Raw genomic sequence first — 27,363 nt, 5'->3', positions numbered from 1 at the left:
AAAAAAAAAACCAACAAAAACCAAAAACAAACTAGGAGCTTTGCATTCGATTTCCAGCATCAATAAGTTCCATTTGGTCCAATCACGCTGGTCTGCCTAGGAACCTAAGGCACTGCTTCTGAGCTCCGCCGTCCTCCCAGGGGCGTGTGGAGAGGATGCAGGCTCACGTGGGGGCGTGCGGGGTCCAAGCAAGGGGCGGGGTGTAGCTGCGCTGCTGGGTTCCTCTGTGTGGAGAAGCCAAAAGGCCCGGCACTCTGCTCACCTGAACAGGACTGGGTGCGGGGTGACTTCCGCCGTGCTGGCTCTGCTGCTGTCCCGTGGGGGTGGCTGAAGGCTGAGGGTGTGGAGGATGGGGGTGCAGGGTAGCGCTGGGGTGCGCGTACTGCTGAGCAAGGGAACCTGTGGAAACTAGAGAGAGGAAAAGAGCATGCACAATGGCCGCATGGCGGCTGAACCCACCGCACAGAGCCTGCCTCCTTCCCGAGCTGCTTTCAGCTGCGCCGCGCCGCCCGCGCGCTGCCGCTTCTTCCACAGCCACTTCCTCCATCCAGCTCGGAAAATGAGGACAGCAGTCTCTTCCTGACCATCAGACTAGCATGTGACTCGACTACTCTGAAATGTTAACTGCATCCTTCAAAGGCAGCTTTGAAATGTGGGCAAAACCAACTCCAGCTGTGCTGGCAGCCACGAGGACACAATGTCTGCCAGTCACAAGGGACCACCCGGCTAACCCCACCATGTTGCCGCCTGGAGCTGCAGTGACAGGCACACACGTGCGCACACAGCCACACTGGAGAGACGGGCTGTTTGCCGTAGGTCAAATGAGCCCTTCTAAGCCCATCGGGAGCATCCACACTCCAGCTTGTTCCCTGCAGCCCTGATGAGACTCCTCATAGGTTTCCTAGATTATAACATTTACGAAACTGCCTAAAGTATATAAAATCGGGACTCCTTCAAAATAGCTCAAACCCCTCAGAATTTTCCTAGAGTAAGTTCAAAGGAAGTATGATGGCCATTTAGTAGAAATGTGGTCACTAAGATAAAATTTCATGCATGTCAGTCTTGAGTCATAACTTGGTACAAAATTGTCCCTGGCTTCCCAAAACAGCAACTCGAAGAACTGAAAGGCTAGGAAGAAAGAGGCCCCACGACTCAGGGACGGAGGAGCCCGGGGTGCACGCAGCGCAGAGTGGCCCAGGCAATGCCTGCTGCCAGACTTCTCAGAGATGGGCACCATGACTGCTTTGAGCTGAGCCCACAGCAGAGCGAGGACAGGAGCCAGCACGCTTCAGGGTCAGGCGGGGTCAGCCTGCGGCCCATCCTAGATGGAGGGAAGCAGGATAGAGGACTCTAGTTCCGGTGGGGCCTGGTCCAGCCATGAATGTGCCTTTCTGGAGGGGGAGGAAGGGGAAAGGCAAGGCAGAGTGTGCACGGCCAGCACCAGTGTTCCTTGATTGCTAGTTCAGAGGGAGCAGAATGCTCTAAACTCAAGGCGCCCGTGCGCACAGACACTTTACCGTCATCACCTCTGGGACTAGTAACCTTTGGAGAGGTGACAAATAGCCTTCATGGGAACCACAGTGCCAACCAGTGGAACTTCTTGGAAAAGGGATTTTTTTTTTTCCCCAGACCGTCCTTCACCACACCGCCATACCAAGTTTATGGGTTTTAAGAAAAGCTGTCACTTGCACTGGTCTCAATATCTGACACAAGGCTGGGTTCAGTGATGCACGACTGCAGTCCCCATTGCTCAAAAGGCTCAAGCAGGATAACGGTTTGAGACCAGCCTGGACAACGCAAGATCTCATCTCAAAACAAAAGACATTGAGAACAACTAAAATTTGATTCTTGGTGGTTCTTGTAAAGATCTTTTTTGGGGCTTGAACCCAGGACCTGGGCATTGTCCCTGAGCTTTGTTGCTCAAGGATGGTGCTCTATCATTTGAACCACAGCTCTGATACTTCTGAGATCGAGTCTCACAGACTTTCCTGCCAGGGCTGGCTCTGAGCCATGATCCTCAGATCTCAGCCTCCTGAGGAGCTAGGATTATCGGCATGAGCCACCAGTGTCCAGCTAAACTTTGGCAAATTTCTTGTCCCCGACCTTTTTTTGCTCAAGGCAAAACTCCACCACTTGAACCACAGTTCCATTTCCAGCTTTTTGGTAGTTTATTCGAGATAAAAGTCTCACAGACTTTCCTGCCTGGGCTGATCCTCAGATTTCAGTCTCCTAAGTAGCTAGTTTTACAGCCATAAGCCACCAACACTGGGCTCAAATTCCATTTTTAATTACTTCTGAGCAAAGTATTACGATTTTGCAAAAGGCTTCTGGTGGAGTGGTGGACTGTTAATTAATCAACTGGTTAAATGTTGTGCCAGTGCCAAGGCTTGTACCAAAGCCTGGTGTTCTTGCTTGGCGTTTTCGTTCATGGCTGGTGCTGTACCACTTGAGCCACAACTTGGGACAGCATCACTGTTCATTGGCGACAGTACCTCTCAGTTATGTTTTCTTCACAAGCTAGCTTTGATTCGGAGATCTGAGCCTTCTGAGTAGCTAGCACCAGAGGCAGGAGCCACGGTGCCTGGCTGCCACAACATGGCTATTGCTAATTATCATAATTACATTTTTATCAACTGGGACAATGTGAAAATCTTGAAATTACAATTAAAGGTGAAAGCTTTTTTGAGGGTAGTGTTTTAGGACAGGGTCCCGCTCTGTGGCCAGCAGCATTGGGTTCTCAGTGCCAAGCATGTTAAGCCTATTCTGTCACTCACTGAGCTACACAACCCCAGCTCAGTCATGTCTTCATGATTGATTATTTTCCTCTTTTTGGAGATGAAGTGTTTGTGATGTGGTCCAGGCTGGCCTTGGAATCCTGGGAACAAGTCATCTTCCTCAATTCAGTTTTCCAAGTGAGTGGAGCACACTTTCACAGTGCATTTATTTCTTTCTCCTTTTGTTGGTCATGGGTCTTGAACTCGTGGCCTGGGCACTGTCCCTGAGCTCTTTTGGCTCAAGGCAAGTGCTCTACCACTGTGAGCCACAGTGCCAAGTCCTCACCGGGCAGTTTAAAAAAATAACTTGGGTAGTGTAAATTTGCCAATATAATATGAACATAAGATGGAGTACTAGAATCTAGAGCTGATTGCATGTACAGCACAAACACTGCAAGGAACCAAGCTGTGTTGATTCTACATGAACTCTATCACAACTCACAAACAAATCCATCTCATTACCTGAAAGAACTACTAGCAAAGAAAAAAAAAGCAAGGCGATGTGACATGGAATTAGTTTTTGTTTTGTTTTTTCCATTTAGCTCATAAGATGTAAATGGTAATTGAGAAAATTCTAATTTGACACTAACACGGTTCTTAGAAAGCCCATTTAAAAGTGACACAAAGGGAGAGGAGAGAAATTAATGGGGAAAAGCTGGGGTGTGGCTCGAGTAGCAGAACACTTGGCCTATCAATTGAGCGGGAGGCTGAGTTCAAACCCCAGAACTGCTAAAGAGAGGGAGAGAAAGAGGAAGGGTGGGAAGAGGGGGAGAGAGGGAGAGAGGGAAAGCGGGGAGGGAGGAAGGGAAGGAGAGAGAAGGAGGGGGGAAGGAGAGAGGGAGAGAAAGAGCGTGCGCACATAAGTAAGAATAAGTAAGCACAGGAAGGGAGGGGGGTGAACTAGCAGCAGGACGGGCGGTCCTTGTGAGCTCAAATCCGGGATTCTCCAACCAGACCTGTTCATGCATCAGTTGAACTCATGTGGCCTTCATGCAGTCTGAATTCGACCAAGGTGGTTCAAATTCTCCTACCCCACATGACCCTTGGCATCAATATTTGAAATTCGAATTACCCCACTCATCATAACATAAAGCACATTCTGAAAATAGCTACCTATTCTCCTAAGTCATGATCCTAAGGTAAGCCAACCTGGGCAGTAGCAGACCTGTTCTGACTAGGTCGTCTCACGTTCACCTTGGAGACACAAGTCATGAGCTGTCACCAGCAGCGCGAACATGAAACATGAAACAAAACACAATCTTTCAGCTCTCCCTCCCTCTTTGTTTTTTTTTTATCAGTCATGAGGCCTGAACTCTGGGCCTGGGCGCTGTCCCTCAGCTCTTCAGCTCAAGGCTAGCGCTCTACCGCTTGGGCCACAGTGCCATTTCAGCCTTTTCTTTTTCTTTTTCTTTTTTTTTTTTTTTCCAGGGCTGAGGACTGAACCCAGGGTCTTGCGTGCGCCGGGTGGGCGACCTTCCGCTAGGCTAAACTCCCAACCCCTCAGCTTTTTCTGCTTATGTGGTGCTGAGGAATTGAACCCAGGGCATCATGCATGCAAGGCAAGCACTCTACCACTGAGCCACCTTCCCAGCCCCAGAATTTTTCAACTCCTAAACCCTATGTTGGATTCAAAAAAGGGGAAGAAGGGGAAGTGAATCAAACTGGCAAATTCTAGTAAGGGAGTAAGGGGCAACCTGACCAAACCACAACAATCCATCAAAAATGGCTCAAAAGTGGAAAATAAGCTCAACTTAATTACAGCTGCCCAACAGAGTTCCATTTACAGACCTTTTGTCAACTTACCCGGGAAATGACTAAGTACTAACACAGTGAGATAGTGAGAATAAGTCCATCAGAGCTCAAATTGCTATGTAATAAAGTTAACCACTGACACTATCTTTTACACACTGTAATCACAGACACAGTTTCCTTTTAATAGTATACATATACAGCAAGACTCCTTTTTAAAGAGAATCTATTAAAGGATTAAATTCATGAACACTTCTTAGCACCAAATAAGTAAATAAATACTAATTTTATAAGTTTATTTTTGGATACCAAGTCATGGCACAATTAACAAAAATTTAAGATCAAAATGTTTTACACAGTTGAATCTGGCATGCAGTAGTCAGATACCGAGTGACTCGAAAAATCCTAGTAACAAGAATTCCAGAGTGACCCAGGGAACAACATGGTGCCCAGTGGGCCTGCTAGTCCCCTGCCCACATGCAGCAGCTTGCCCCGCATCAGGTGGGAAAACATGTCTGAAGGACCATCCCAGAGGGAGAGGCCGCATGCAGCCACAGGCAGCCTCCACCGGCTCGGCACCTCCTGAACGTGTCTGGTCCAAGGTTTAAAACGGCAGCCACACACAGGCGTCCTCCCCAGCCATCTAGCTCGGCAACCCTGGTCAATGAAGCATGCTGGGAGGAGTGAATTTCTTTTCTGTCAGGATACTCAAACCACTACTGCCTTAATTTGAAACTCTAGCTTGGTATAAAATAGCTGTTCACAAAGGTTTTCCTGACCAAGAAAAGCATCAGGCATTTCTCAAACAGTTTTGTGGTAGCTTGGTATGCAAAAATTAATGTCCGAAACAACATAATTTTTTTATTAACTCCAGCTTTCTTAAGCTGGGTTATATTTCCTTTTTCAAAAGTCTGAATGATTTACAGATATACATATTTTTAATGATTTTGGTCTGGCACAAGGAAAATACTGTCCAATAGGTCTGCTCCCTTTAACATGTATTCTTTAAAAAGTGTTTTACTGTGCAATTAAAATTAGTATAAAAAACCCAACTCACTGGCAAAGTAGAAAGAAGGGCTTGTCTCCTTGTTGTACGGTAATTTGGGACATGCTAAATTTGGAAATAGAAAGGTAAATTAGCCTTTTGAGGTGTGCATTCTCCTAATTTTCTGGAAAGGTTGACATATTTAGTAATACTTTTGTATTCATGCATAATTCATTTTGACTTTACAAGAGAAGCTGGGCGTTTTAAACAAAATTTGCAGACAGACTGACCAGGAAGACATTTTTTTTTTCCCTCTGTACTGAGCTAGCAAGTTCCACATGCTGATAGCTTAAACAAAAGCAATGAAATAATTGTCTGATTAAAAAGATCAACATTTCATTGAACAATGTTTATATAATTGTACCCAAATCAAATAGCATTTTAGTGTTCAAGATGCACAAATAATAGAAATGTTATTACAGGAATCTGGTAGTAGATCCAAAAGCTTAGGATTAATAAAAGCATGAGTTTGTTACCATTTCTTAATAAACTGTGTCTGCACATGGGGGTGGGGTGTGTGTATGGTTTTAGGGGATCATCAGCAAGCTACTAAAAAGCAGATCAAAGAAGAGCCCAGCTCTGACTCTTCTGGTGTCTCTGTCCTCAGTACAGAGTAGCAAGAGCATCACCATAAACCAGGACTGGGGTGGGAGACAAAAATGACATAACTTCTTAGGCAGAGAGTGGCAATGATGAATGCAGCCTCAAGTCAGGGATGAGGTTCGTAGCTGAAGTCCATCCCAAGATAGCCAGAACACTACAAAGTCATACACATCCCAGATGGAGATGATTTAGCTTTGAACTACACAGGAACAAGCAGAGAGGGCTGGGGCAATCTTTGAGAAAATGAGGGAAGAGGGTGACACTGTTCAAAGAAATATATACTCATTACCTGACTTATGTAACTGTAACACCTCTGTTCATCACCTTTACCATAATTTAAAAAAATTACCTGGGCGCTTGTGGCTCACGCCTGTAACCCTAGCTATTCAGGAACTGAGATCTAAGGATCACAGTTTAAAGCCAGCCTGGCAGGAAAAAGTGTGAGATTCCCATCTCCAATGAACTACCAGAAAAATGGAAGTGGCGCTGTGGCTCAAGTAGTAGAGCACTAGCCTTGTGCTGAAGAGCTCAGGGACAGTGCCCAGGCCCACAGTTCAAGCCCTTCGACAAAATAAATACATTTTAAAAAAGAAACAAGCAGAATTCAGAGGAGACTTTAACAGAATGGAAAGCTGCAAATGAGCGCAGTTACATGGAAGCCAGCACAAAGAACCATGGCTCCCGCCTGTCAACACCAGCTCAGGAGGCTGAGATCTGAAGACTGTGGTTCGAAGCCAGCCTGGGCAGGAAAGGCTGTGAGACTCTTGTCTCCAATAAACTACTCAGAAAAGGCCAGAAATGGTACTGTGGCTCAAGTGCTTACCTTGAGCATAAAGAGGCTCAGGGAGAACCCAGGCTCTGAGTTCAAGCCACAGAAACACCAAAAAAAAAAAAAAAAAAAAAAACCCACAAAAGGAAAAAGAAGAACCCACAGCACCTTCACACATTCCTAGCCTGGTTACAACAAGCAGGAGAGATGTGACAACACAAGCCAAACCGCCCAGTCACTAATGTTCAGTTACATTGTTCTTTATTTCTTCTGAGCTTTTTTACTTTCTTCTTTGGGGTGGTACTGGGTTTAACTCAGGGGCTCATGCTTGCTAGGCAAGTGCTCCACTGGTCCAACTGATACTTCCAGCCCTTTTGATTTTCTAAGACAAGGTATACTGTATAAGTCTAAGCTGGTCTCAAACGGATCCTCCTCTCTCAGTCTCCCAAGTACTGGGATTACAGGCATGTACCACCATGCCAAAACAACAAAATGAGATTCCCAAAACAAAATTAGTTGGCTTATTATTATTATTATTGGTTGGTCATGGGGCTTGAACTCAGGGCGTGGGCGCTATCCCTAAGCTTTTTCTCCTCAGGGCTGGCACAGCTTTGGCCCACATCTCCACTTCTAGTTTTTTTGGTAGGACTTTTCTGCCAAGGCTGCTTTTGAACCATGACCCTTACACATCAGCCTCTTGGGTAGCTAGGATTACAGGCATGAATCACCAGTGCTGGGCAAGTTGGTTAATTATTAATAATAAGCTTTAATTGATTATGTGGGAAGATCAGATTTGGTTTTGGTCCTGGGGCTTGAACTCAGGACCATGAGCCTCTCTGTGCTCAAGGTTAGTGCTCTATCACTTAAGCCACAGCCCCACTTCCAGTTTTCTGGTGGTTTATTGGAGATGAGAGTCTCACAGACTTTACTGTCCAGGCTAGTTTTGAATCACAACCCTCAGATCTCAGACTCCTGAGTAGCTAGGATTACCAGTGCCCAGCTTACTTAAATTTTTAGCATGGAACATGCTGTTACTTTAGTGCCTTAAACAGCTGAGTTGGCCTACTTCAAAGTTCCCTGGCCATAAAACTAAGATGGACAATATGAATTATACCCACAATCCTCCCTCCTCATCAATGCCTTCTGGATGGCTATAATCCCAGCTCCAGAACCAAGAGTGGGTACAATGTTTTTGTTCTTGTTTTGTTTTGTTGTGGTTTTTGTTTTTTTTTTTGGGGGGGGGACCAGTCCTGGAGCTTGAACTCAAGGCCTGGGCACTGTTCCTGAACTTTTGGCACAAGGCTAGCTAGCATCTACCACTTGAGCCACAGCTCCACTTGCAGATCTTTGGTGATTATTTAGAGATAAGTCTGGACTTTCTTACCCAGACTGGCTTTGAACGACAATCCTCAAATCTCAGCCCACTGGGTAGCTAAGATTACAAGAATGAGTGCTGTGCTGGGAATGTGGCTCAGTGGTAGAGCGCTTGCCTAGCATGCATGAAGCCCTGGGTTTGATTCCTCATTACCACATACACAGAAAAACAGGGAAGTGGTGCTGTGGCTCAAGTGGTAGAGTGCTAGTCTTGAGCAAAAAAGATGCTCAGGGACAGTGCCCAGGCCTAGAGTTCAAGTCCTAGGACTGCCAAAAAATTTTTTTCTTAATTAAAAGGGAAAAAAGAAAAGAAAAAAAAAAGAGCCTCTGGTTCCTGGCACAGTATTGTTTAACATTATACAAGATACTCATTTAACTATAACATTGTTTATTTAATGTGTGCATCATGAAAGAGGCTGAGTGGTACAGTGCTTGCCTAGCATGCATGAGGCACTGAGTTCAATCCCCAGCACCACCAAAAATAAAAATGTATGTAATGTTAACCAATTCCATCCACTTACAATAAAGCATGCTATAGAAACAATATCATTATAACAAATACTGATTTACAAAGAAAAAAAAAGTGCAAATTTAGTGCCAGTGGCTCATGTCAATAATCCTAGCTACTCAAGAGACTGATATCTAAGCATGGCAGTTCAAAGCCAGCCCAGGAAGGAAAGTCTGTGAGTCTCTTATCTCCCATCAACCACCAGAAAACCAGAAGTAGAGCTATGGTTCAAAGTCACAGAGTGCTAGTCTTGAGTTGACAAGCTCACGGACAGAGCCCAGGCCCAGAGTTCATGCCCCATGACTGACAAAAATAAAATAAAAAATTTTAAAAGTGTAATGGAATGCTAGCACCCCCAGAAAGTTGTGAAGGAGTAGTTTTCCTGCTCAAAGAACGTCTCTGGCATCTTCCTATTGTAAGCATGTCCTGATGCCTTAGGCACGCTAAACCAAATGAGTTAACCAGGGAGGAAGAAGGGATCCACTCCTACTTGCCGTGCTCTCTCTATTCCTCATCATACTGTAGTTGGTGCAGTAGAGACATGTTAGGATGGAGCCATTTTCCTGTCTGGGCTGGCTTTGAACTATAGTTCTCAGCCTCCTGAGTAGCTAGGATTACACACATGAGTCACCAGTGCTCGGCTGATTGGCTGGGTTTTTTTTGTTGTTGTTGTTGGTCATGGGGCTTGAACTCTGGGTCTGGGTGCTGTCCCTCAGCTCTTCAGCTCAAGGCTAGTGCTCTACCACTTGAGCCACAGCGCCACTTCCAATTTTCTAGTGGTTAATTGGAGATAAGGAGTCTCGCAGACTTTGCTGCTCAGGCTGGTTTTGAACCGTGATCTTCAGATCTCAACCTCCTGAGTAGCTAGGTTTAGAGGCATGAGCCACCATGTCCGACTTTGATTAGCAGGTTTTTGAGGCAACGTCTCTATGTGGCCAACTGGCCTCCAGCTGCTGGATTTAAGAGATCCTTTGGCCCCAGCTTCCTGAGGAGCTAGGATTATATCAAAAGCTTAAGCCACCACACCTAATTCGGGTTATTTATTTATTATGTTAGTCATGGGGTTTGAACTCTGGATCTAGGAGCTACCCCTCAGCTCTTCAGCTCAGGACGAGTGCTCTACCACCCACTTGAGCCACAGTGCCATTTCCAGTTTTTGGAGTGGTTTATTGGAGATAAGAGTATCACGAACTTTCCTGCCCGGGCTGGCTTTGAACCGTGATCCTCAGATCTCAGCCTCCTGAGTAGCTAGGATGACAGGCGTAAGCCACTGATGCCCGGCATGACTTGGGTTATTTTTAAACAGGGCACATTTACAGAGTTTGAAACCAGTTAAGCAAAATCACACACAGTGAGAAAGACAAAGTTCTTCCTACCATACATAGCATGCGTCTGCTCATGAGCCCCGTACTGAGTTGCTGAAGACGACACTAAACCCGGCTGCGCGTGTGCTGGCGGTGCCATCATCCTAGCGTTACCCTGTAGTACAGGACTGTAGACATGAGGGTGCTGGGGTCAAACAGAAAAGAAAGGAAACCATTAACAGACCAAGAAGAGCCAGGCAGCCTTTACATTCTCATCTCTACACTTTCTACAAACAACTGAACATAAGAAAGCCGTTCTAGCCGGGCGCCGGTGGCTCACGCCTGTAATCCTAGCTACTTAGGAGGCTGAGATCTGAGGATCACGGTTCAAAGACAGCCCGGGCAGGAAAATCTGTGAAACTCTTATATCCAATAAACCACTAGAAAACCAGAAGTGGCGCTGTGGCTCAAGTGGTAGAGCGTTCACCTTGAGCTAAAGAGCTGAGGGACAGAGCTCAGGCCCAGAGTTCAAACCCCACAACTGACAATAAAAAAAAAGCCTTTCTTTAAAATTCTGACACTTTCTCCTATTAAAAAGGCCCAAGTCCTTAGCTCTCTACCTCACTGTAGTATAAAGCATAAAGCTATAAATGAAAATGCCTTGACCACATGAAGGTATCTTACCTGAGACTGGTAGTGTGGCACGTGCTGAACGAGGGGCTGATTTGGAAACTGCTGCGGGCTGTAGGCCACGTACTGAGTGGAGTAGGCTGGTGGGGTGGCCACGATGGGCGGGCCTGCCGCCGAGGCCGGGTGCATCATGGTGCTCTGATGATGCTGGTCCTGTCGCTGTTGGGGCATGTTTGGTACTGCAGGGAGGAGGAGAAGGAAAAGAATTCATGGCACATGAAACAGGTAACCAAAACACGCGTTCCCACAGCTTACAAGGCTCTACGGGACCTGACTCCTCACAAGGCTTCCCGTGAGCCTCCCGCCCCTCCTCCACTCCTACCGTTCTGGTGATTGTCCTCCCTCGCCTGCTATTCATCAGCCTCAAATACCAGTCTCGTCACAGATGACACTTTCAAGTGTCAGCTCAGGGATCCTCATGGGATGACCCTTGGGCATGGAGGGTCATAACCCATGACACGCCACCGCACTGCTCAATGACTACTTCCACCTGCTTCTCAGTTTATCTCTACCAGAAGACACAGGGGTGGGGGGAATAGCTAAACTGTTTGCCACTTGCTAGGGGAAGGGGATGTGCTCCAAAAAATGGGGGAAAAAAAGCATGACGGAAGAGCCTCGTAAGCATCGACACCCACCACTGCCTCGGCAGACCTTTCCTTTGTGTTGAATGCAGAATCTCACAGCACACTGTGCAACTAAAAGCCAATTTCCAGGCACAACCCCTCACCTCCGCCTGCACTGGAAACTTCTTGACTATCTTGCATCATTCCACATGGACTGCCTTGCCCTAAAAAAGCCCTGGCTCAACTCAGAACTGGCCTCTGCTCAGTCAAATCTTGCCATCTCCTACGATTGCTGTGGGTCTTTTCTCTCTGCTCAGCACCTGACGTTATCTTGAATTCTGTTTTGTGTGATTGTGACTTTCAAGTTCCAGAGCACAAAGAATAATCTGGTATGCTCAATATACCGTATCATGTATCGTATCATCACTGATAGGCTTACTTGTGTGTGGGAGCGTGCGCATGTGCACGTGCATGTGGCGCGAGCCCTGGGATGTAACGGGTACAGGCAAAGGCTGCTGCTATGCACTGACAATCCATGTATTCACCTCAGAAAAAAGAATACAAGTCCCAAATACCTATGCTGCTGTGGCTAAGGAAAGCTGCTGTGCATAAATTACAGCGTGTGACAGCCTGTAGGCTGTGTAGATGCAGCAGAGAAGACGAGAGATCGTTAGTACTGTAAGACAATTTCAGAACCCATTGTTGAAACATTAAAAATATTTTCATCCAACACCTCAAAGATTTAGAACTTAGTCAAGTATTAGTACAAGGACATAAAATCAACCCATGACAAAAGCCTTTATATATAGCTCTTCATAAGTAACTATTTAGAAGACACGGTGGAAGAGAAAAATCAGTTTACATTAACAACAAAAAAGATTAAACTGGTCTGGGAAGGTGGCTCAGTGGTAGAGCGCTTGCCTTGCATGCATGAGGCCCTAGGTTCGATTCCTCAGCACCACATAAGCAGGAAAAAAAAAGCCGGAAGTGCCGCTGTGGCTCAAGTGATAGAGTGCTAGTCTTGAGCTGAAGAGCTGAGGGACAGCGCCCAGGCCCAGAGTTCAGGCCCCACGACCGGACCCCCCCCCCCCCCAAAAAAAAGATTAAACCTTAGGTACACACTGAAAGACATACAAAACTTTAAACTGTTCCTGCAGATTGACTATCCCGTCTTGGATTTTCAATGTGAAGATACAAATTTCCTTCTAAGGTAATTTAGATTATCTCCAATTAACCACCAGAAAACCAAAGGTGGTACTGTGGTCCAACGTGGTAGAGCACTAGATCAGAGACAGCACCAGGCCCTGAGTTCAAGCCTCACAACAAGAAAAAAAAAAAATGCATGCTGGGCGTGAGTGGCTCATGCTTGTAATCCTAGCTACCCAAGAGGCTGAGATCTGAGGACTGCAGCTCAAAGCCAGCCCAGGCAGGAAAGTCCATGAGACTCTTAATCTCCAATTAATCACCAAAAAGCCAGAAGTGTAGCTGTGGCTCAAGTGGTAGAGTGCTAGCCTTAAAAGCAAAAGAAGCCCAGGGTAGTGCCCAAGGCTTGAGTTTAAGCCTCATGACCAAAATAAATACCTAAAAGGGTTGGCAGAGTGATTAAGGGGTAGGACACCTCTTTAGCAAGTATGAGGCCCTGAGTTCAAATCCCAGTAGCACCAGAGGGAAAAAAAAAATTCAACCAGGTTAACTCACCTACTGATCAAGCATTCAAAGATGGTATTTTGGAAGCAACAAGATTAACAGTTCCTCACTCTGAAAATGACACTTTAGAAATTTAGTAGTAAAGTAGAAGCTAAGAAAAAATAACAGTACATAGAAAAAAAAGATTGTAATTCTGTATCGTAACAATCTGACAACAAAAACCACAAAGTAGAAAGAACGTTATGCTACGGGAACTTGATGCCAGAAGCGTTGAGTGTGGGCTCCAGCCTCCGGCAGCCCTCGTGTCCTGCCTTCCATGAGGCCAGAGCAGAGACAGACCGCCATGCTGACAATGGAACCCTGCTCCTGGAACTGGGGCACAGCCAGCCAGCAATAGGGTAATTTGCTTTGCAACAAAATAATCGTTACTATTTTTAACTTTTTTTTCTTTTGTTCCTGAACACTAAGGGTTTATTTTGTTGTTGGTTTGTTTTTTTGCTAGTCCTGGGGCTTGAACTTTGGGGCCTGGGCACTGTCCCTGAGCTTCTTTTGCTTAAGGCGAGCACTCTACCGCTGAGCCACCGTGCCACTTCCAGCATTTCCTGTGTATGTGGCACCGAGGATCCAAACCCAGGGCTAGGCAAGCACTGTATCACTAAGCCACATTCCCAGCCCAATAGTTACTATTTTTAAGGTGAGAAAATACAAGAAGTAGGCAAAAGGTCATAGTTAAAATCCTACAATGTTAAACCAAATGTGCATTATCAATATGAAGTACTGAATTTTGTCTTTACTGATGATTTTAGTTTTGTCCACTGAAAAGCTCTAGAAGAAGTAACGCTGAAGAAATATGAAATATACCCAACGACCAGAGAATAATGGCTAAATACTATTTCTCAGCAAAAGAAACCAGTTTCTGGAAGAAATACCTGATCCAGACCTAGCTTAGAAATAGGTTTGGTAGAGCCATCTACTGTATTAAACAGGAAGGACATTTGAAGGGGTCCACATTATTAAGGAAGAGACAGTGTGAACAAGGAAAAAGACAAATAGGTCCAATAAATACATTACACAACATACATATGTAAGTCATATACATGCACATATGTATACACATAAGTACACACAAAAGAATGAATTTGTACATATACATATAAACACACATCCATGTTAGAAGTAGTAACAGGGTACTGATGTCTGTAAGAACCAGAAAGAATTATTTTTGTCCTGTGTTTGCTGTACAAACGAGGTCAGCATGACCAAAGAGCCCTCTCTAGTTGCAGAATTGTTTACAGAATGATGCCTGTTAATAAAGGCAAACAAAATGCCAGAATTTCTTTTGTTCTTTTTTTTGGTCAGTTGTGAGGCTTCAACTCTGGGCCTGGGCACTGTCCCTCAGCTAGTCAGCTCAAGACGAGCACTCTACCACAGCGCCACTACTGGTTTTCTGGTGGTTTATTAGCTCATCAGCTAATTATTATTAGTTCAACAGCTAATTACCCTGAGTTTCAAAGTATGGTCCCAGGCCAGTGACATTACATGGGTATGGTTTTATGAATGCATGAGAAATGCAAATTCTTAAGCTATAACCCAAAAACCTGCTAAATTAGAAACTCTGCAGCAAGCAATCTGTCTTATTAAATGTTCTCTGCAAGTAATTCTAAAGGACAGTAAAATTTGGGAACCACAGCCCTCATGAAAAACTGTTGCTAAGTATCAATCATGAAAGATTAGCAGTTTTGACAATGGGGCTGGAGCTGGTATTCTCACCATAACCACAAGCAGGGCCGGATGCTGTGTGCCTCCTAGCATGATCCAATATACCACACAGAGAAGACTCAACACTGAACCGTACACCTACCTTCTCCCCAGAAAATGGAACCTTCATATTATCAAGACCACCGTAAGACAACAACAGATCTAGACTATTGGACATACTACATAAAAACTGGTTTCTACCACAAAATAATACCAAATAAGCCAACCATTAAAACATTGTTGACTCACCGGGGCCATGTGAGCACGTGTGGTTACCTACTGAATAAATCAGGGTAACACAGCCTTGAAGTCAGAGCTCCGTGGAGAAGAGGCAGTCTGAGCCCACTCAAGGCCCTAGGCTCATTCCCCAACAACCCTCTTCCACCAAAGAAGAGAGAAAAACATCACAGTACCCCTGGCTATCTTGAGAAAAAAAAATTTTTAATAGAAAATAAATGGCATGGTATTTGGGATTTGTTTTAAAACTTCATTAAGCTGGGCATAGTGGCTCGTGGTGTAAGCCATTTTGGAAAAACAGTTAATTGAGGTCTAATCTCAACCAATAAGCCCAGTCTAATTGCAGAGACCTGTCATCCAGCTCTGGAGACGCAGAGGAAGGAGTATCAAAACAGGCAAAAGCATGAGACCCTATCCGAAATATAACTAAACGCAAAAATGGCTAGGGAACTTAGCACAAGTGGTAGAGTGCCTGTCCAACAAGCACAAAATCCTAGTCTAAAACCCAGAACCACAAAAAAAGTTCATCAAAAAGCTTACATATGAAAAAAAAAAACAAAAGACAAAAATCTGGTCAATCACAGAATGGAAATAATAGATAACAGTAAATACCTACTCACTTTTCTATTAGCACAGTTACTATACCCAGCTGAGATTCTTGTGGGTATAGTTTAGCAGGAATGCTCTGTAACATGGCTGTACTAGCTTAAAAAGCTATATTGATTTCTGCCTACAGAAATAGAAAATTTTCCTACAGTCAAGATATATGGCTGGGCGCCGGTGGCTCACGGCTGTAATCCTAGCTACTCAGGAGGCTGAGATCTGAGCATCGAGGTTCAAAGCCAGCCCGGGCAGGAAAGACCAGACCGTGAGACTCCTATCTCCAATAAACCACTAGAAAACCGGAAGTGGCGCTGTAGCTCAAGTGGTAGAGCGCTCGTCTTGAGCTGAGGGACAGCGCCCAAGCCCAGAGTTCAAGCCCCATGACCAACAAAAACAAACAAACAAAAAAGATATATGACATGCTTGTTCTTATGGCAATCATTCTTTGTATTTTGTATTTTTTATTTGTCGGTCATGGGGCTTAAACTCTGGGTCTGGGCACTGTCCCTGAGCTTTTGTGCTCAAGGCTAGTGCTCTACGACTTTGAGCCACAGCTCTACTTCTGGTTTTGGGGGTGGCTAACTGGAGATGAGTCTCACGGACTTTCCTGCCCCAGATGTCTTTGAACTTCGATCCTCAGATCTCAGCCTCCAGAGTAGCTATGATTACAGGCGTGAATCATCAGCACCTAGTTCATCTTTTGTTTTGTAACACAGATCCTTCTATGTCAGTAAAACCATAACACCAGGTAGAAATGAAGAACAAGTTAATAGTGTATTACAATGGCACTATAAAACCCTTTCCCGGGCTGGGAAGGAGGCTCAGTGGTAGAACGCTTGCCTTGCATGCCTGAGGCCCTGGGTTCGATTCCTCAGTACCACATAAGCAAAAAGAAAAAAGCCGGAAATGGCGCTGTAGCTCAAGTGGTACAGCGCTAGCCTTGAGCTGAAAAGCTGAGGGACTGCGCCCAGACCCAGAGTTCAGGCCCCACGACTGAACACCCCCCCCCCCCCGCCAAAAAAAAAAAAACAAACCCAAAACCCTTTCCCTGCTCTCACAGTAAGATGATCATAGTTCTTTTTGAAGAAGAAAGTGAACAGTCCAGAAAAACTGATCGAAACACCTTCATGTTGGCCCAGGGAAAGCCCCAAGCACAGCCACTGTACCCAGCATCTTCACTCATGCAGCATGCAAGAACACAGGCAGACACAGGCAGGAATACTCTCACCTTTACCTGCTCTATAGGTCTTGGCTTGATTCACTGGCATGGGCGTCATGGGTATTGGGTATAAAGGCTTGAGGGAATTAAAAAAAAAATAACATTAAGATCTTCTGATAAAGTATTCTTTCCCTCTCTCTTAGCTTTAGCTTGCCAGAGCTAGCTCTAAGATACTCTGCGAATCACTCAAAGGACGGCAGATACAGCTCAGTGGTACAGTACTTGCCTATCACACAAAAGGTCCTAGGCTCAACACCAAACAGAAACAACCAATTATAAAGCTCTATCTTTGACAAGTCATTGACCACCAATACCATATCCACAGCTAAGAGGAAAAACTCCAAACACTAAACCTTCAACATTTTTTTTCACCAGTAAATATTGCCAGATTCAGGTACATATTCTAACATAAACAAATAATATAAACAAACCATTATCTTTAGAAAATGTTTTTACATGCCATCTTAACTCAAGTTACTTCAAATCTAAACAATACCTGTGCCAAATACAAACAAGGGGGAGGCAAAGTGAACACAAACTCCATCGACTTACTTGCACACCCGGACTCACAGGGACTGGATACATCATGTTTGGTGCAAAACAAACAGGCTGCGTATAGACTGGTGTGGGCTGCTGAGGACCCACCATTGAGGGGCTCGGTTGTGCTTGAGGCCGAGGTGAAGTTGGGGTGGTGGAAGGCTTTGGCTACAGAAACAAAATTTAAAATTTTTAACTATTGAGCCAGGCGCTGGTGGCTCACGCCAGTAATCCTAGCTACTCAGGAGGCTGAGATCTGAGGATCACGGTTCAAAGCCAGCCCGGGCAGGAAAGACTGTGAGACTCCTATCTCCAATAAAACCACCAGAAAACCGGAAGTGGCGCTGTAGCTCAAGTGGTAGAGTGCTTGCCTTGAGCTGAAGAGCTGAGGGGCAGCACTTAGGCCCAGAGTTCAAGCCCTACAACCGACCAAAACAAACAAACAAACAAACAAAATTTAACTATTAATGCTATCTGTAGGCGGATTCTTCTAATGTATCTAAGTTTTTACTTGCTTTCAACTAATACAAAACCCAGAGCCTAGCACATATGAGCTTAGGTTTGATCCCTACTACTTTAAAGCAAAACCTAGACAGCGATGAAGTGGCAACATATAAATAACCCAGGGTTCAATTCCTACTACTGCTCTCAACAAAACAAAACAAAACAAGAGGCCGGGCGCTGGTGGCTCACGCCTGTAATCCTAGCTACTCAGGAGGCTGAGATCTGAGGATCACGGTTCAAAGCCAGCCCGGGAAGGAGAGACCGTGAGACTCCTATCTCCAATAAACCACCAGAAAACCGGAAGTGGCGCTGTAGCTCAAGTGGTAGAGCGCTCGCCTTGAGCTGAAGAGCTGAGGGACAGCGCCCAGGCTCAGAGTTCAAGCCCCACGGCCGACAAAAAAAAAAAACTCTCAGAAAATAAATGTGGTTTTTTGTTTTGTTTTTGGTTCGGTTGTGGGGCCTGAACTCTGGGCCTGGGCGCTGTCCCTCAGCTCTTCAGCTTAAGGCTAGCGCTCTACCACTTGAGCCACAGCGCCACTTCCGGTTTTTTCTTTTTTGCTTATGTGGTGCTGAGGAATCAAATCCAGGGCCTCATGCATGCAAGGCAAGTAGTCTACCACTGAGCCACCTTCCCAGCCCAGAAAATAAATGTTTTAATGAAAAGTAAAAAGTACTCAGGTAGATAACTATACATAGTGCAAAATAAATTTTTGGTAGCAGTACTGAGACTTGGTCAGGGTCTGGGTGCTGTCCTTAGCTTTTTCACTCAAGGCTAGTGAGCTAACATCTGAATCCAGTTTACTTCCAGCTTTTTGCTGGGTAACTGCAGATAAAAGCCTCACATATTTGTTTGCCTGATTTCGCTTTATACTGTGATCCTCAGATCGCTTACACATGTAAGCCACCAGCCCCTGGTTTATATGGCAAGAGTTTGGAAATTAAAAATATTATCAGGCTTGGGGCTGGGAAGGTGGCTCAGTGGTAGAGTGCTTGTCTTGCATGCATGAGGCCCTGGGTTCGATTCCTCAGCACCACATAAGCTAAAAGAAAAAAGCCGGAAGTGGCGCTGTGGCTCAAGTGGTAGAGCACTAGCCTTGAGCTGAAGAGCTGAAGGACAGCGCTCAGGCCCAGAGTTCAGGCCCCACGACCGGACCCCCCCCAAAAAAAAGAAAAAAAATATATTATATTATATTATATTATCAGGCTTAAGTGGTAGAACACCTATCTAGCAAGGGTAAGACCCTAAATTAAAGTACTAGTACCATCAAAATAAATTGTCGCTATAAATAGTGCCTGACAGTCAATTTTTAAGAAATCAAGCAAAATATTCTAAAATGTTTATCTTTTTTTAATTTAGTAGAACAACAATAGCATGTCTGTGAGCTCAATGGCCTAGTCAATCAGCTTCAAATTCTGAATGGGAAATTAGGTTCAGATTTTTGTCTCTAAGAGTATCATCCTGAGAATATAAGAACCTTTTTTCTTTTTTTTTGATTGGTTGTGGGGCTTGAATCTGGGCCTGAGTGCTGTCCCTCAGCTCTTCATTTCAAGGCTAGTGCTCTACCATTTAAGCCACAGTGGCACTTCCAGTTTTCTGGTGGTTTTTATTGGAGATAAGAGTTTCACAGACTTTCTTGCTCAGGCTGGCTTTGAACCATGATCCTCAGATCTCAGCCTCCTGAGTAGCTAGGATTACAGGTGGAATTAATTCTTTTCAGAGATTAGAATAACCTCAAAACAGGTAACAAACTTACCTGAGAGAAGGATCGAGGGTTGAACTCCTTTGCATTGGGATTCAATGTAGATTTCCTAACTTGCCTAAATCAGGAAGAAAAAAGGAAAAAGTACAGGCCAGTGAACGTTGCATGGAATTTATGTTTCTCTAAGCTGTTCCATGCCTGATAAATATTGCCAACGTCTATCATATTTAAACATTTCTTTTTTTTTTGGTCAGTCGTGGGGTTTGAACTCTGGGCCTGGGTGCTGTCCCTCAGCTCTTCAGCTCAAGGCAAGCAGTCTACTACTTGAGCCACAGTGCTACTTCCGGTTTTTTGATGGTTTACTGGAGATAAAATCTCCTGAGCCGAGCGCCAGTAGCTCATGCCTGTAATCCTAGCTACTCAGGAGGATGAGATCTGAGGATCATGGTTCAAAGCCAGCCCGAGCAGGAAAGTCCGTGAGACTCTTATCTCCAATAAACCACTAGAAAACCGGAAGTGGTGCTGTGGCTCAAATGGTAGAGCACTCACCTTGAGCTGAAGAGCACAGGGACAGCGCCCAAGCCCAGAGTTCAAGCCCCACGACCGACACCCCCCCCCCAAAAAAAAAAAGTCTTCTGGACTTTCCTGCCTTGGCTGGCTTTGAACTGCCCTCCTCAGATCTCAGCCTCCAGAGTAGTTAGGATTACAGGTGTAAGCTACTGACACCTGGCTATATGTAAACAATTCCCATTAGATTATTAACCTTCCTTATTAAAGGGAACAGGTACCTCATTACCCACTATTTAACCTAATTTTTAAAAATGGCCACAGAAACCAAAAACTGCTTTCTTCAAATGCAATCAACCAATCCTTCAAGTTGGAAAGACCATAGTTGCCTATGAAACAAGCAACCCTTAACCATTTCAATTAAATACGAATGCCAATTCAAAGCTTGTAGGCTTCTCCCCCAGCGGGCAATCTACATATGTAGTCCACACAAGCCGCGAACTCATGGCTATAATAAACCAGTGGTTAGGTTCTGAGGTAGCTCTTAACAATCCCTTTAATGGATAATCCGCACAATTAGGACAAACACATTCAGATATTCACTGAAACACCGCTTCTGCTGAAAAATGTCGTTTTCCACCTGAGCAAGGGCATACTCTTCGGAGAATACTAGGATGAAAGTTGACAAGAGTTCAGAGGTGGCAGATCCCCCAAACCTAACTTTTCTACTCTTGAACATTTTGGAAAAAGCCTGCTGCAGTCAAGGCAGGATAGTGAGGGGAAATGGCCTAACTGGTCACCAAACCACTAGTTCATACCAACTATTGAATGGAGCTACTTCACAGCTGTCTAATCCATGGCTAAAAAAGAAATATACTCCTCACTTGACTCATGTAACTGTAATCGCTCTGCACGTCTGCTTTACAATAACAATTTTTTTCAAAAAGCTATCGACATTGGGCTGGGATGTAGCTCAGTGGCAAAGCACTTGCCTAGCTAGTGCAACGTCCTGGGTTCGATCCCCAGTACCAAAAAAAAAAAAAAAAGCTATCGACGTTAAGTCCACCAGTAGGAATGATTTACTTACTCAGCTGCATCTTTCTTCTCGTCCTTATCATCTTTCTCTTGCTTGCACGCTGGACTGGAAGTCTGCACGCCTTGGGAGGTGACCTCCGGTCCCCTCCGGGGCTCTACACTGCTGAGGACGGACGGGGAGGCGCTGGGGCTGCTGCCGCTGGTACAGTTGCTGCTGCTATTTTCAATGAAAGAGTCCTTACAAATGGGTTCAATTTTGTCTTTGAGCAAATCCCTTGGCTTTTCTCCCTCTCTATTTTTATTTAGTAGTTGATCCATTGACTCCGTTGTGGAACTTGGCTGTAACTAAATAAAAGAAGCAGTCAATTTTCTCGATGAGTACATGAACAGTAAGAATTTTCTGTGGCATGAAATGTTTTACATGAGCCTTTTTTTTTTTTTTCCTCTTTGGTACTCTGGGGCACTCAGGACCTAGGCACTGTATTTGAAATTTTTTTGCTCAAGACTAGCACTCTACCACTTGAGCCACAGCTGCACTTGCAGCTTTTTTGGACTTTCCTGCCCGTGCTGGTTATAAACCACAATCCTCAGATCTCAGCCTCTTGAGTAGCTAGAATTACAGGTGTGAGCCACCAGCACTGGGCTAGTACTAGGTTTTGAACTCCAGGATCTAGTTTGCTAGGCAGATGCTGTACTGCTGAGCTACAGCTCTAGCCCCACTTTGTACACACCACTGTTAGGTCAGGGCCCACCTTCTGATACACTGTCACAGTTTCTGGGGCAATAGATATCTTTAATGAGGTGAACATTCACAGACTTCTCTGCCCAGGCTGCCTCAAATTGTTTGCCTCCCATTCTTCATATTTCTGAATGTGTACACCATGCACTTTTGTTATTTATCTTTTAAATCCTCACGCATTGGGCTGGGAATGTGACTTAGTGGTAAGAGTGCTTGCCTAGTGTGCATGATGCCCTGCTTGATTCCTTAGTACCACATAAACAAAAACAAAAAACCAAAATAAATCCTCACACATGATTCAACATGACACTTACCCTAAAATCATTCTTGAACTTCTTTAAATCATCTATTTGTTTCCTGTGTTCAGAAACAACTGGTGATATACCTGTAACATCAAAAAAATTTTCATGTCAATTTATTTCTACTCTTTTACTTGAAACTGTTTTAGTATTGAATATTAGAAATGCCAACAAAACCTATCATCAAAAGAATAACAATTTTACATGTTAATTTTGGATTTTGGTATTTAATAACTACACATGAGAAATTAGAACTACAAAAATACACTAAACAAAAGGAAAGAAATGTAAATACCACCGCATGTGGAAGAACTAGTTTTATCATCAAAGCTCATAGAATTCACAAACTTTATAGACCATGATAATGACAACTTGCCTTGTGAAGTGCCTTTAAGTAAGTGTCACTATTCCACAATACTGTGAAATATGTGAAATTTATGTAATCATCTAATCTCAATAAAAATTTTTTTTAAAAAATACACTGCTTGAAAGATGAAATGACACATAATCGCTTCCCTGTTTTAACATTTATGACTAAAAACTTTAAAAAACAAAACTCTCACCTTTATTTTCAGTTTTTGAGAAGCTAGGCGATGCTTCAATGGCTTTCAGGCATTCTTTATTTCCTGCTGGAGAATTCTGCCTCTGATCTTGGAGTCTGGAATCTTTAGCTAGAAAGCAATTTAGAAAAAAAAGTTCAGTGTCAGAGTCATAAAAATGAGGTGAAACAGAACTCAACTTTTGATTTCCTGTTTTTGGAAAATCAAATTATATGGAAGCTTTTCTTTTTTGTTACCATCCTATGAGCTACCATTAAGTTTTCATACTGGCCCTTAGTACCCAGGAAAAGCTAATTTTCCAGATACCAGACATTAAAGAATAGTATCTATGAGATTAGTGGGTATTGTATAAACAACACAATTTACATAAAAAGTTCAATGTGTATTTAAAATAGAACACCTACAGCTAAAAGAACACAACCTGTCAGCTGGCATCAGGGCCTGGAAGGCCTGGGCCACAACCTGTCAGCTGGCATCAGGGCCTGGAAGGCCTGGGCCACAACCTGTCAGCTGGCATCAGGGCCTGGAAGGCCTGGGCCTCATACCCTCAGCGGATGGGGTCCCGGCTCTATTGATGGCGGGGCTGGCAGGCGTAGGAGACGTAGCAGCAACAGGCATGCCAATTGCTTCGGCCGGGGCGGTACCAGCTGGAGGAGAAGTGAGCACAGGCCCGCTGGGAGGGTTTCCAACACTGTTCTGTCGGGGAGACCTGGGTCTGTGAGTTTTTGGAGATAATCTCGGAACTAGACAGAAGCAAGGGAAAAGTTATTTACAACATCCTTGGCTCAAAGAGGTTTTTCTGAAGATTTAAGTGGTTGTCCTCACCGGTCCCCACACTTTATCCCAGTACTCTGTTTTATAAAGTCTTAGGAGAGGCTGGGAAGGTGGCTCAGTGGTAGAGCGCTTTGCCTTGCATACATGAGGCCCTGGGTTCCATTCCTCAGCACCGCATAAGCCAGAAAAAGCCGGAAGTGGCGCTGTGGCTCAAGTGGTAGAGCGCTAGCCTTAAGCTGAAGAGCTGAGGGACAGCGCCCAGGCCCAGAGTTCAGGCCCTACGACTGACAAAGAAAAAAATAAAATAAACAACAACAAAAAATAAAGTCTTAGGAATGATAGTAGTAATTACAAAAAGTATCTGAACAAAGATAGTAACCACTAATACCCAAGTTCAGCTGTGGGTTCCCTCTTGGATTTTTTTTTTTTTTGGGTCGGTTGTGGGGCTTGAACTCTGGGCCTTAGCACTGTCCCTCAGTTCTTCAGCTCAAGGTGAACAATCTACCACTTGACCCATAACGCAACTTCCAGTTTTCTGGTAGTTTTTTGGAGATAAGAGTCTCAAGGACTTTCCTGCCCAGGCTGGCTTTGAACTGTGATCCTCAGATCTCAGCCTCCTGAGTAGGTAGGATTAGGTGTGAGCCACCAGTGCCTGGCTAAAGTAGCTATATCAAGATTTTTCTCCCGGTAGTTCAAAGAACAAACAAGAAAAGTACTCACTGCAACCTCTAGCTCCCCAGTTATTGTAAGAGCAAAGCCGTAAGGAGTAAGGATTGGCAAAGTTTTCAAAGCAACATAAGCCTAATTCTAAAATCTTATCAAAGTATAATCTTTACTGTTGTAGCTGCTATCAGGGTATTCCTCAAGCTAATCAGATTAAAGCTGACCTTCTCATTTTGTGTTTCATATCCCTTCAAAGGCAATAGTGTCAGATACAGATGTTATGGTAACTCACTGTACTGTAAGCTCAAATTAAGTGTTGGATGGAATCAATCAATGAACAAAATTGCTGAAAGGTGAAAAACAAGTAGAAAAAAAAGTAGAGTCAAGTCATATTATGAAGTGTTTTTGCCTTATACAGTAATAATCTCTAAGTCTCAACTATGTACTTACAAACCTCATAGGAATTGACTCAAAGCCCATCAAGTATACTAGACAATAATGACTTCACTCATTGAAAAAAAAACTGAAGATCAGCTCCTTGCACGACCTGCTCTATCTAACACAGCAATAGAGCTACTTCCTGGTTCTCCTGGGGTTTCATAGATGTCTTGTGTTTCCTCAGAGCTGTGCTATTTCTCACTTAGCAAAAACACAAAATATACACTGCCATGAGACCCCAGGCCAAGGGATACCTACCACCACTGACCACTGATGACCACGTTCCCCCGGCTGGACTGGTCCTGGCCACCGGAGGAGCTGCTACTTCACTTGGCGGGTTGTGGGATACAAATTCTAGGCCGCTGGCTATGGAGGCCCGCCCAGCAGAAACTCTGTGGTTGCGAGGGTGTCGCTGGGCCTTCGGAGACATCCTGGGAGGCCCTAAGAGAGGGGTCACGAACGTCACAAGTGCTGCAATGTCCACTGTACTCTTCTGCTAAACGCGCTCACACACTGTACTCTTCTGCTAAACGCGCTCACACCCTGTCTTATTCAAGCTTCTCCTTGGTAAAAAATGAAAAGATAAACCATACCATACAAATTTTTAGCCATACTAATTCACAATTATTTTTTGGAATACAACAAGTTACAAATACTTTTTATTTCCCTTTTTTCTTAAAGAAAGGGAAAGATGAGGTTGGTGCTAAAAGAAACCCCAACACACTAATATGTCACAAGTCTTAGAATTTTAGTAATTTATTTGTACTCATTATTTGCAGGCATACAAAAAATACAATTGAATTGTATAGTTATAAAATAGAATGATTTTTACTTTCCCATATACTTCTAATTTACACCTCAAATTTAAGAAAATTAGGGGGGGGCATTTTGTACATTTATTTTTGCAATGCTGGATATAGAACCCTAGTCTCATACATTTTAGGCATGAGCTCTACTGCTGAGCTATGTAGGTCTCCAGGATATTTTTGGGTGCCAGTACCAGGGCTTGAACTCAGGTCCTCACTTTTGCTAGGCTTGCTTGCTAAGTTGGCACTCAACCACCTGAGCTATGCCTTTGGTTTAGTTAGCTCATCCTCCTAAGATCACACAGTTAGCTATGGCCCCCTGCTTTAAAAAAAATTTTTTTTTAAATAAAAGGACCATCAATCCTAAAATATATGTGCATATCTTTAAGCTTCTCTAAATTGCTAGCATACTATGTCTTCTGTATGACCATCAATATTATAAATCATGGCTTAAAACAATGTTCCCCTGTAAATAGTTTCTCAGACTTTTAGCTGAAATCCTACTGTTAAAGTATAACTTCTAAGACCAAGCTATATGACACTTGGGGTTAAAATCTGTACTAAAAGAATCGTCAAGTCTGGGAAGGTGGGCTCAGTGGTAGAGTGCTTGCCTAGCATGAATGAAACCCTTAGTTCGATTCCTCAGCACCACATACACAGAAAAAGCTGAAGTGGCCCTGTGGCTCAAATGGTAGAGTGCTAGCCTTGAGCAGAAGGAGCTCAGGGACAGCGCCCAGGCCCCGAGTTCAAGCCCCAGGACTGGCCAAAAAAAAACAACTGTCAAATTTCTACATCACCCATTCTGTCATATGCTATTTATTTCTCTTTCTAAAGCAGTGATCACAAAGCCAAACTCTGGACAGCCTTCCCCACCAGAGATACCTGATGGTGCTAACACTCACAAAATTTATTTTTTACTGTGAGAGCCAAGGTCCCTGTGCATATCCTGGCACCAAACTCTTTAGAATAGCATGGATTTTATCATAGACATGATCTTTAAAAGAATACACCCTAACTTTAGCAGAAGACTTCCTCTGGAAGCCCATGTAGTCTTTCCAGCTTCACGTAAAGAATGCTCAGTTTGCCCAGGTGCCAGTGGCTCACACCTGCAATCCTAGCTACTCAGGAGGCTGAGATCTGAGGATTGTGGTTCAAAGGCAACCCGGGCAGAAAATTCCCCGTGAGACTCTTATCTTCAATTAAACCACTCTAAACCTGGAAGTGGCTCTGTGGCTCAAGTGGTTGAGCACAAAGAGCTCAGGGTCAGTGCCCAGGACCTGAGTTCAAGCCCTACAACAGGAAAAAAAAGAAAAAAAAAAGCTCAGTTCTTATCTTACACTTCTGAAATAAACAGCTACTCAAACAACAGCTGCAAGCACTTCAACAAAATAACCTTGCAATTAATTGCCATTAGGAGAGGAAGAAAAATGTCATCTTAAAAATTAGTTAATGAGCTGATCAGAGTTCAGGCCCCATGACCCAAAAAAAAAAAAAAATTAGTGAGCCCAGCTGGGCACCAGTGGCTCACACCTGTCATCCTAGCTACAGGAGGCTGAGATCTGAGGATCAAGTTTCAAAGCCAGCGTGGGCAGGAAAGTCCGTGAGACTCTTGTCATATCAACCACTTAGAAAAACTGAAGTGGTGCTGTGGCTCAAGTGGTAGAGTGCTCGCCTTGAGCTAAAGAGCTCAGAGACAGCGCCCAGGCCCAGAGATCAAGCCCCATGACCAACAAAAAAAAAAAAAAAAAAAAAAAAAATCAGTTTAATTTAGAATTCCTTCAGTACTCTAAAAACACTGAGCTGTGATGGGAGGGTAAACATACAAGGGCAGTGATATGGAATGTCACTCCTATCAGAGTCTGTAACACACCACTCCTGCCTGTGGCCAACACATCAACCATCTACCATCTCATGAACACTGCATCCAGTGTCCATGAGGAGGGAGCGTGCGGGGAGGC

General features: G+C 44.3%; 1 protein-coding gene across 8 annotated transcripts in view; it reads right to left on the bottom strand.

Annotated features, from left to right (window-relative positions):
• LOC138840911 (ataxin-2-like) overlaps positions 1–27,363 on the bottom strand; it is a 70,957-nt gene that overhangs the window by 4,803 nt on the left and 38,791 nt on the right. For 5 of the 8 annotated variants that reach the window (XM_070041313.1, XM_070041317.1, XM_070041319.1 and 2 more), the window contains 12 exons: positions 24,858–25,040; positions 23,270–23,467; positions 22,728–22,835; positions 22,180–22,250; positions 21,179–21,471; positions 19,639–19,702; positions 17,396–17,548; positions 16,853–16,919; positions 10,811–10,995; positions 10,199–10,331; positions 5,581–5,634; positions 263–408 (listed from right to left, as the gene is read on the bottom strand). In XM_070041313.1, coding sequence (XP_069897414.1) covers positions 263–408; positions 5,581–5,634; positions 10,199–10,331; positions 10,811–10,995; positions 16,853–16,919; positions 17,396–17,548; positions 19,639–19,702; positions 21,179–21,471; positions 22,180–22,250; positions 22,728–22,835; positions 23,270–23,467; positions 24,858–25,040 — 1,655 coding nt within the window. The remainder of the gene's footprint in view (positions 1–262; positions 409–5,580; positions 5,635–10,198; positions 10,332–10,810; positions 10,996–16,852; positions 16,920–17,395; positions 17,549–19,638; positions 19,703–21,178; positions 21,472–22,179; positions 22,251–22,727; positions 22,836–23,269; positions 23,468–24,857; positions 25,041–27,363) is intronic. The other 3 variants (XM_070041312.1, XM_070041316.1, XM_070041318.1) reach the window with 3 other exon arrangements.

This window comes from Dipodomys merriami, unplaced genomic scaffold, assembly GCF_024711535.1.
Source record: "Dipodomys merriami isolate MVZ:Mamm:240054 unplaced genomic scaffold, mDipMer1.0.p SCAF_307, whole genome shotgun sequence".
NCBI classification, from domain to species: Eukaryota; Metazoa; Chordata; class Mammalia; order Rodentia; family Heteromyidae; genus Dipodomys; species Dipodomys merriami.
Note: the sequence above shows the minus strand (reverse complement) of the source record. Positions and strands in the feature narration are given on the sequence as shown.